General features: G+C 46.8%; 1 protein-coding gene across 1 annotated transcript in view; it reads right to left on the reverse strand.

Annotated features, from left to right (window-relative positions):
• Positions 1-576: 576 nt before the first annotated feature.
• The window catches only part of NOTCH2 (notch receptor 2), a 176,883-nt gene continuing 166,542 nt past the window's right edge, over positions 577-10,917 (reverse strand). Inside the window, exons 26-34 of the mRNA XM_007457124.1 lie at positions 9,419-9,766; positions 8,429-8,571; positions 8,017-8,227; positions 7,473-7,569; positions 5,842-6,010; positions 4,946-5,247; positions 3,986-4,133; positions 2,898-2,995; positions 577-1,965 (exon numbers count right to left, since the gene is read on the reverse strand). Coding sequence (XP_007457186.1) covers positions 577-1,965; positions 2,898-2,995; positions 3,986-4,133; positions 4,946-5,247; positions 5,842-6,010; positions 7,473-7,569; positions 8,017-8,227; positions 8,429-8,571; positions 9,419-9,766 — 2,905 coding nt within the window. The remainder of the gene's footprint in view (positions 1,966-2,897; positions 2,996-3,985; positions 4,134-4,945; positions 5,248-5,841; positions 6,011-7,472; positions 7,570-8,016; positions 8,228-8,428; positions 8,572-9,418; positions 9,767-10,917) is intronic.

The following is a 10,917-nucleotide window of genomic DNA, read 5'->3' on the forward strand; positions in this document are numbered from 1 at the left end:
GCAGGAATGATTAAAAGCATAAAGGTCCTGCCCTATAACATGCAGGTGGGGGTTCCAGCACAGAGAGGTGCGACAATTACAGCACCAAGTGAAGTCGAAAGACTTTCCAAGGATGAGAATATAAGATAGGTCAACTCCGGCAGAATTCCAGGGCACAATTCCCAATAGGACTCTACTATAGAATCTTCTCATGGATATAGCAATAGCCCCCAAGGCTGAAAATACAGTCCAAGCTGCAAGAATGTCTACAACAGGCATCAATCTTGTTGCCCACACTGAAGAGAGGAAACACGGTCCCAAGTCTTGTATTCATCTTGCAATTCCATGAACCTGGGCTTGATGGGCAAGAGATTACAAGGAGCCTTGTCCTTTCCCGGCTCCCAAAACCCTGCAGATACACAGTGAAGCTAATAAAATTGCTTCCTTTGCATCATCTACAAGATAAGAGCATCTCCTCTCCCCTGCCTCCGGAAGCTGGTTCCAGAGATTTCTTCATTTCTCTCCCGGACGACCTTCATTTGCTCCTCAGCAGCATTTACGATAGGAGTTCTGTCCCTACGCTGGAGGCAGAGTGTTTCATGCATAGACCTGCATGTTGCTGCGTGGTGGCTCAGACATGTGTGCCCCAGGTCCCCGCTGACCTCCTCCAGCACCCCCAGGAGTGGGGCTGGTGGTCACATCTGACCAGTCAGAAGCAGAGTGGGGGGATGAACTTGACCACTGGTCAGGAGACTCTGGGGATGGTGTCAGGTAGGGATGCTCACCCTGGAGGTGACCACTGTGACTGGGCGTTCTCTCAGCAGCATTGGAGGAAGCATAGCTATGCTGTGAAGGGGGTGTGGGATACTTGCCCACAGAGGCTGGAAAGGGATGGTAGGCTGGGAGAATGGTCTGAGCAACCTGCCCTTCCTGCTGGGGCATCATGGCAGTGGGAAAAGCCATACTGGGCAAACGAGCCATTTCTGGAATCTGATACATGGTGGGCAGGGTGCCTGCAACAGCTGGAGGGCAGCTGGACGGAGGCTGGGCAGCCCCGGCTGGTTGGGCAATGCTGCCTTTGGGGATTAGCTGGAAAGTCACGATGGGGGGCAAGGGCTCTCGAGGGGCAGGTAAATGCTTCCCTTCAGGCGGCCTGCTCTGGGGAGTTATGCCAGGGTGAGCGCCCTCAGCTGGAGCCAGGACCATACCAAACATCTCGTTGTACTGGGTCTCATTCACCTCCACACGGTTCATCCAGTCCGCTGGGACAGTGACTGGATGTAGCCTACCCAAGCTCCCCGCACTGCCACTGCCTGGGGGAACAATGTGGTGGTGTGACAGCAGCTGGCTCACTGAGGGAAGCACAGTGTTGGCCCCGTGAGCCAAGGGCTGCATCTCATGAAGGTTAGAGAAAGACAGTGCATGCTGTGCATGGACTGGGGCAGCGGGGGCAGCAGTGGCCAACACAGGGTTGGGTGAGGCCTGTAAGATTCCGGGGGATGTAATCATCGGAGAGGATGTGGTATCAGAAACATATGTGTGAGGAGATTCTAGGGAATCGACGGGGGACAGAGTCACTGAGCTCTCAGACAACTGGCCCTTGTCACTCAGAGACTTCTTCCTCCTACTCCCCTTGGCATCCTTGGCCTCCTTGGCAAGGTTAGGGAGGCTACAGGGCACAACACTCTTGGCATTGGGCCGTCTGGACTTCTTGCCCATCGGGGTATGCTTCAGACTGAGAAAAGATCTGTTGGGTCCACAGATGACAGGTGAGAGAGCAGAAGTCAGCACGGTGCCTGGAGGGCTCGGGGTCACATTGTACTCATCCAGCAGGCGCACGATGTCATGGTGCATGCGGTCCCGAGCCACGTCCCGGGGAAGACGATCCATGTGGTCTGTGATGTCCCGATTGGCAAAATGGTCTAACAGGATCTTGGCTGCTTCATAGCTCCCCTCCCGGGCAGCGAGAAACAGAGGGGTCTCTTCCTACAGAAAAGGCCCACACAGAGCACATTTTAATAACACTCTTGAGAATACAGCAGTGTTTCTCAATCTGTTTGTTATCATCCCTTTAGACATTTTTTCCTAACTTCCTTCCCGCATGAAATTTTAATATCACAGATAAAGTGTATAACTACCTACGTACTGAATGGATATCTGTACTTTATACATAAACAAAGGTAAGATTATTTTACCCCTCCCCAAGAACCAATTTTGCCCCATTGAGTGCTACATCTCCTTAGTGGGGAACATGTGACATAAAGCATGTCCCCAAGCCAGAAATTCACTTAAAAGAGCACTGAGCTTATCCAAATAGGGTTCTAAAAGGAATAACAGGTAGAAATAAGAAAGGTATGAGGGGAAGAACCTAAAGCGTGTATAGAACTGGGAAAAATAAGGGAAAGTAAAAGAAAGAAGAGACAAAACATCTGAGAGAAAGAACTAACAATAAGGGAAAAGAGGAAATGAATGAGAGAAGATAAGATGAGCAAGAGAGGGGAAACATGACATAAAACTCAGAGGAAGAAAAGCAAACAGGAAAACAGCATGGTGCCCAAGAACAGGGGGGAAAAATGTATCAAGAAAACAAATAAGAACAAACAAGTGAAAAGGAAGTGAGTGTGAACAGAACAGGACCAGGAGAGAGGGAAATGTCAAAGAAGAGAAAGGCAGAAAGGGCTACACCAAAGTGATTGACAGGAGAGCCTGATGCAGACTGAGTACTGAGTAGGCAGAGGGTCAATCCTGACACTTCCCTGGTTAAGCCCAATACAAGCACTCCAGCTCTCTGGACCAAGTTCCAATCTGCTTCCATCTTTGTCTATCCTTATCACAAGAGGAGCTACAGGAGAAAAGCAAAGGCCTTATAATCTGAGGCACTGCTGTGCCTGCCCTCCAGCTCAGAGCCCAGACTGTACCTTGTTGTCCTGCATGTCTCGGTTGGCCCCATTTTTCAACAGCAAAAGGGTCGCCTCCACATTATTCACAGCAGCTGCCCAGTGAAGAGCAGATTTTCCTGCAGGATAAAAACATTTTTAGAGCTTCCCTGGTGGTGCAGTGGTTAAGAATCTGCCTGCCAATGCAGGGGACACGGGTTCGAGCCCTGGTCGGGGAAGATCCCACATGTCGCAGAGCAACTAAGCCCGTGCGCCACAACTACTGAGCCTGCGCTCTAGAGCCCGCGAGCCACAACTACTGAAGCCCGCACGTCTAGAGCCTGTGCTCCGCAACAAGAGAAGCCACCGCAATGAGAAGCCCGCGCACCCGCTTGCTGCAACTAGAGAAAGCCCGCGTGCAGCAACAAAGACCCAACGCAGCCAAAAATAAAAATAAAAATAAAATAAATTAAAAACAAAACAAAACAAACAAAACATTTTTATAAGCAGACAGAGCAGAAGGACATGTCCTACTCCTACTATCGGGAAGCATCAGGATTTGAACTTCTCAGACGGCAGTAGGAAGCCAGTTCTCTCTGGGGGCCCATAGGAAAAACCCAAGTATTATCTTCGTTTTCCCCTATTCTAGAAATACTTCAGTACAGGCTGCCTTGCCTCCAGAAGATCTCTAAGTAAAAGGATCATCTGTCTATGGTACCACATCCCTCACATGGCAGAATCTACCCTGTCACACACTGAAGGCAATAACCTACTTATTTATTACATGCCAGAATGCATAGTTAGAATATCTCACAGCCCTCACCTCCACAATGAAGTTGGCTCTCACATCCTCATATCAAGAGTGGTGTGCCTGGGAACGTACACAGGGAAACCTTCCATAGACCTGCTTTGAGATCTGAGAACCCTCAACAAAAATCCCTTCCCAGCTTCATCTATGGACCTCCCACTGTCTCAGATCTCTGAACTCAATATGGTAAAAGGAAGAATGACTGACTGAATGAATCTTCAGTGGATTCGGATATGGGACAGCTCATTAAGGATAGTGCAACAATCTTCCTCAGAGGCTTGCTTTGCAGGTAGGAATCTGAATCCCTGCTTCTCATCCCTACCGTGGTCGTCCACTGCATTCACATCTGCTTGGCAGTTGATCAACTCTGCCACCATTCCCTCCACAGCTAGGCGGGCAGCCAGGATCAGGGGTGTAGTGCCATCATTCATCCTGGCATCTAGATCAGTTACGCGGTTGCGGATCAGTATCTAGAACACGAGAAAGTACAGAAAAGAGAGTTACCTGGATACAAAAAATAATGAAGCTAAGATAAGAAATAACAGCATCAGAGCTGAGGCTACAATGTAAGTCCCTGGAGTACAGGGAATGTCTTGCTATCTTTGTGCCCATGGTTCTACCATGGTTGGTCAATAAATATTTGTTGAATGAATGAATGAAGGAGTAAACGGATGAACGAAAATACAAACAAATAGGTGCTCGAGCTTTACAATGGCTATGTAAACTAATGTACTTCTACTTTCTAAAGCAAAAAGAGGGATGTGGGAAAATACCACAACCTCAATTATGGTGTATAGGTTAAGATGATACAGCATGCCTCCAATTTCCTCATAAGGGTAGAATAATAGGGCATCAGGCATACATTATGAACTCATATCAATAAACCCACCAAGGAGCAGCTGGAAGCCCATATGGTCAGATATATCTAGAGGGAGAAGCTGACACTAGTCAGAGGCTTCAAAACAGGTATCACTCCCATCTGATCTTCTCATATGGGAGGCATTTTGCCACATCAGAAACAAAACAAAGCTAAGCAGTGATTAACAATCAGAAGACTGGTGTTATCTGCTGTTGGCTCTATTATTTCCTGGCTGTAAATAGTCAAGTCTGTTTGCCTGCCTCCCTTTTCCTGCTTTCCCTTTTCCTTTCCAGCAAGCAGGACCCTATCGTCTGCCTTATTCCCTCAAAGAATCATTGAACAAATGTAATGGGATATTAAGTGCCTTAATAAAGGGAAAATATACTAGATCCATAAGGAACCAACTCTTTACATGTTCTTTACCTGGAAGACACCTTGGGCATCAGCTGCCACTGCAGCATGGAGAGGGCAGCGGCCCATGTTGTCCTGGGCATTGGCATCTGCACCTGCATCCAGGAGGCGCTTGGCAGCATCGGCCCTCGAGTAGCGGGCTGCAAGATGCAGGGCCATCTCACCAGTCCGGTCTGTCTGGGCTTGGAGGCTGGCACCCTGGTAGACCAAGTCTGTGATGATGTTGGCGGAAGAGTCTTCTGCATCTTCATCTTCATCACTCATATCTGAGCTGCCTCCTCGGAGAGAAGCCAGCATCAGTGGGGTGCACCCATCTAGAGGTAGGGAAAATTCCAGAAAGTATTCGAGGAGGGGAAGGACAATAATGTTCAATTAACCCTATTGTTGTTCAATGTGAAGAAAATTATTCTTTTGTGAAAAAACTCTGTGATTCTTGTGGTAATTGGCAATTGACTTTTCCTGGATAATATCCTTTCTGTAAAGAGCAGCTATTCTCTATGTTAAATAAGCTTTCCTGTTCAAGTTCCTAAGTGCTATGTTATTTTAAATTGGACTTTTAAAAATATCCAGTATTAATAAACTATGTGCACTAAGGTACGGACTAAACAAATTCTCTATCCCTCTGCTTTGGAATATTACTTTTTTGTCCTACTACAATCTATCCCAAATAATCAGCCTGTTTGTTGTCGAGCATGCTGTATGTGAAGCAATGTGAAATCCTTCCCTCTTTTCTCATATAAATTCACAATTTCTGCAAGCCTGTGTTCCTTAAACATTCATTTCCTCAAGCTGATTTCCAATCTGTGAAATCAGAAGGGAGCATATCACCAAGTCGGACAAACACAAGGATAAGGTGGAAGCCAGGGCAGGCATGCGCAACGAGAAAGGGGAGGCTTGCAGGTGCTGACCTGGGCCGCGGACGTTCACATCCAGCACATCCACCTCCTGCTCTGCCTGCGGAGGAGTGAGAGCCAACGATGGTGTCCTACGTATATCTGCAGCTTCAAGGTGCTGCTGTGTCCATGGCCGTCGATCGATGGGATCATCTTCTTCTGAGAGTAAAGCCTCATCTTCAGCCTGAAAGGAGAAGACAACTCTCCCTATCAATCTGGCCCATGCCAGGAGCTGCAGACAAGGAGCTAGTCCAGAGTCTCCCATCACTTCTAATCTCCCACCCAGTATTCTCTGTCCTCCTATCAAAACTTCCAGATTATTATCCACATTGGCTTCCCACTGCTCTCATGATATGGTTCCTGTTTACCTCTCCTGCATCATCTGTACCACTCTCGTAACCTCCCCAATCCCATACTCTAGGCTTCAGCCTTACTACGTCACCTATATTACCTACCTAACATGCCATCTACAGATCCCCAAAGCACCATTTTCCTGCTTCTGGGCTTTTGCCTATGTTGTTCCTTCAGCCTGCCATGGTCTCTCCCAATTCTTTGTCTGACTAACTCCTGTCTACCCTTCAAATAGAAAGTAGACTCTAATTCCTCTTGTTGGTCCTAAAGAGCACCCTCTGCTCACTCTTCTTAACTGAGCATGTGTTAAGTATTTACATGGCACTACATGGCAGTTTCTACTGCTACCTGAAAGGTTCCTCACAATAGGGAACAAGCCTTGCTCAAGGTTGTCTCCTTGTACCCTGTATTTAACCCAGTGCCCAGCACAGAGCAAGCATTCAGGAAGTATTTATTGAATATTATCATTATTATAATTTTAAAACCAGCTGCCCTTTATGAAGTATTTAGTATGTAAGGCAATTTACACGTATTGCTGTATTTAATCCACACAACAACTCATAGAGGAAAGAATTATTATTATTCTCCTTATCTTACAGATTAAGGTAATTAAATACAAAGAGGTTAAGTAATGTGCCAGAGTTTTGGACTTGAATCCAGTTCTGCCTATAGCTAAAGAAATGTTCTTAACCATCATGGTGTACTTCATGCCTATATTCCTCAAGCATTTACCTCCGCAAGCTGATTTACACTATCTTTGGATACATGCATATCCCAGCCATGTATATCTATGGGTGAATGGTCTCCTTTTTCATGTCAGACTCAGCCCAATGTTTACCTCTTACTTCTATATGGCTTTAGTTTCCAGGGCTCAAGCTTTGAAGCCTCCAAACTCAGTGGTCATTGGCTCTCTTCCACTGATTAGTTCCACCTTCCCTTCCAGAAGGAGAAGTACCCAGAGAGGATAAGGGAGGGATCTAGCCATGAAGGAAACTGCTATTTACACACAGTAGTCCTTATTCAAGTGCCATCAGCATGACACTTGAGGAAGGAAGCATGTTTGTTTTATTATTTTTAAAGAGTTCTTTTTGAAAAACTTACACAGGTAACCCAAGGCCATCAGTGACCTAAAGATTCCTGCCTTTTCAGACAACCTAGGATAGCCTCTGCCCGGGCAACATGTAAAGAATATCACCCTTTTCTCCCATTCATGACACTCTAGATACCAAAGGACAGAAATATGAAATGTGAGCAGATAATGGATAACAATGGTGGTTCTACCATGGCTAGTTTACCTTGGCTTTCTTTGGCTGGGGCCCTTCATCGTCGACCCAATGTTCACTTGTTCCAGAACCAATTAGGTTAGCCTCTGAGACTTGCACTGAGAGATTTCTGATGTGACGGAATTAATGAAGGTGTAAAATAAGAGCAGATGTTATATCATAAATCAACATAGAAGTTTTCAATACTTTTTCTACCATCACACACTCTCATGGCTATAGTCAGACTTTCAGGGCCTTTGGCCCAGGAAAAATGGGCAATATTACATCTCATTGCCTGAGGAAATATCCTTTCCTTTCCCACTAATCAAGAGCTGACAACAAAAGTGTGCCTGCCTCATCATAGAAGCTGAGGACCACTGTGATTATATGTACAGAATTGAAGCATCCAGACTCTTATTTTATAGTCACTCAGTAGGCATCCAGAATCATGGTCAAGCGTAATAACACAGCATGGCCAGAGCTCAGAATATAAAATCATGATTCAACAAGATCTGATTTTCCTCTTATCCATGCTCATTATTACTGTGAACGGTAGCTTGTTGGCAGACTCCCTTACTTCAGCCCCACGGCATCCTGTCCCACTGGCTCACGACGTTTGTGATTGCTGGAGTCACGGCGAAGGGTGAAGCCTTCAGGCAGCCAGAGGGAGCCATGCTTACGCTTTCGTTTTGCCATGATCACCCCCAGCAGGATAATAAACAAGACAATAACAACAGCAACAGCAAGTAGATAGATAAGCTGGGTGCGTTTGGGGGTCAGGGATTCACCTGAAAGTGCAGAGAGACAGGGAAAAGTGATGAATAAACATCCACCTCTCAATATTCCCCCTACATTCCTTTAGAGAACAACTCTGACCTCACCAGCCCTGAGAAATAGAGAGCTGCACATTGTAAACTATGCCTTGTTCTTTCTGCCCGCAAGTGACACCTTTCTCCCCATACTTTTCCCTTAATTCCAGTGCTACTCACTGACAACAGACACAAGAGGGTACGACAGGGTCCCCTGGATGGCGTGAGACGCCAGAAGAGCTGCTGCTGCGTCCGTATTCTTGAAGCACTGGTCTGAATCTTGGACACACTGGCGGTTGTCAATTTCTAGGAATACCTGAGAGCTGTGGGAAGCCGAGGGGAAAGAGGTAAAAGGGAAATGGTGAGAAAATGGAAGGGTGTCAGCCCAGGAATCTGAGTTAGAGAGGGTGACATGAGCCTTCTTCCTCACCCTCAGCCTCAGGCTCTCCATCTCTGGATGCTGCCTCCAGAAAGATCTCAGAAATTAAGATGCTGTCCATCTAGATCCTAAACACTAATTCTCACTTGGGAGATGTCTCGCTATCCTTGGTTTGGCTGAGTCTCAGCGTTCTGACTTAGGCAACATAAGGCAAAGTGAGAAAATGGGGTGAAGCTGTCTTTGGTGGGCTTCTCCTACCCGTTCCAACGTACTCAGCGGTACATAGAGCCACTCTAAAAATACAACCCTGCCCCTTGTTTTTGTTCCTTACTCTCCTTTGTCTCTGCATCTGTACTTCAGCTAGCTATTGAATTGAACACTGTGAGATATACTAACAATGTGGTGTGTGAATGACAGAACATATGCAGAACATCACCACGGTCAAAGAGACATCAACGAAGGGCCTTGAAAAGAAGGCCAGGATTAATACAAAGAGGAGTCATTACTAGAGGGATTTAAGGTAACTCTGGCAAACGGTTAGAGATTCTAGCACTTGAGGAGGTCATCCTGACATCCTGCCCCCCACCTGCTCCAGCCCACTTTTCAGGATCCCCAAATCAAGGCAAACCTTTAGCACTAACGGTAAACACTGGGATCATGGGCTTGTGTTACCTGGCTGGCTGTTCTTTTTCGGACCTTTCAGTTTTATAGGTGCAGTTATGACTTCTGTGTATCAAAGTGCTCAGCTTGATAAAATTAAGCTTTAAGAAGTTCAGAAATTAAAAACTTACCCAGCCACTTCCTGTTCTTGATCGCCAGGAAGGGACCTGCGCGTCAATCTCTGCTTCTTCATGGCAGCTGACTTTTCACCATAATAGGGGTAGACCATGAGGTCCCCCTGGGCATCCCGTTTGATGCGTAGGTTGGTATGGAGCAGGGTGCCCAGTGCCCGCAAGAAGCTGCGAGCATCCTGGAGCAGTTGTTCAGGTGGCATCAGCACCACAATTACCAGGGTACCCTCTGCCAGGTTTTCTGGCCGGTCAGCAGCACAGTCCAGCCCATCCCAGCCACACTCCTCACTGTTGCATCCCTGATCACAATGGTTGTCTTTGAAGTGGTCTGCACAGTATTTGTCATATCTAGGCAGGGGGAGGCAGAGGAGGGAGAGAATAAGGTAAGGGTCTCAGACCAGACCGGAGCTCTATTTGGTTTCCCCTTGGAACTAATGTGGATTTTCCCACCCATTTTCTATGGCTCGGATTAGATCCTGAATGTCCCATGAAGCCTTCTGTGACTCTCCTATCCCTGTCATCTTAGAGTATATACAGTCTACACCCCTTAGTGTCAGTGAGTGCTCTCTGAATGAGAAACAAAACTGTACTCACTACACTCACGGGCCCCCAGGCAGCTCATATCTTGTTAAATCAGATTTGTAAACAAACCTGGAACAAAAATCTACTTGCTTCATGCTTCCTTTATTTTTTTTCATCCATTGCCTCTAGGCTTTCAGAAGTAAAACATGACTCTAGAGAGTGCTTCCAAAAACTGGATAGTAGCCCTGTACCATCAAGAGATGCTGTACAGTGGACCATGTTGATATGGCCCAATTCTTTTCTAGTCAAGATTGAATCCCAGCTCTGGAAGGTACAGATGGGGAGCAGTGTGTCCCACACAGGACGCCAGATCTAATTTGTACGTTACCTTTCAAACACTGGGAAAAGGAAATTGAACCCCAAAGCCCAGGGATGCAAAAGCCATTTTATTTCCACTCTCCTCTCCTCCTCCACTCCCATCCCTTGATGGTTCCACCACGTAGTACAACTTGTGCCGCTCTAGCTCAGGTCAGGAGCAGCTGTATGTGCTCTGGCAAGTTCTTGAACCTCCTAGGTCCCAGTTCCCTCACCTGTGAAAGGCCATTAACAATACCTATGCCTCACAAGGCTGGTGAAAATTAATCAGAGCTAAACTAAATGGGATGACTAAATGGAAAGCCATTATGTAACTCACAAAGCCCCCTATAACTGCAACAATGAAGACCTGGAGGGTTAAGTTGCCTAAGCTAGCTTGTGCTTCCTGATAAACCTGATGGGGAAACCCTGTCTTAGGGAAAGGAATGGGGCAAACAGAGAGAGGTACAGACCTTTCCATCCATCCTGCAGGCAGGTTACGTGACAGGCTGCCTGAGAGTGGGTAACAACACTTCCAAAAGTGATTTCCCCCAGGAGGTTGTGAGAGCAGCAGGCGAGGAAGCAGAGACAGGCAGAGAGAGGGCGGTTGTGCAGTGAGCATT

Source organism: Lipotes vexillifer, unplaced genomic scaffold (assembly GCF_000442215.2).
Source record: "Lipotes vexillifer unplaced genomic scaffold, Lipotes_vexillifer_v1.1 scaffold511, whole genome shotgun sequence".
In the NCBI taxonomy this organism is placed as follows: Eukaryota; Metazoa; Chordata; class Mammalia; order Artiodactyla; family Lipotidae; genus Lipotes; species Lipotes vexillifer.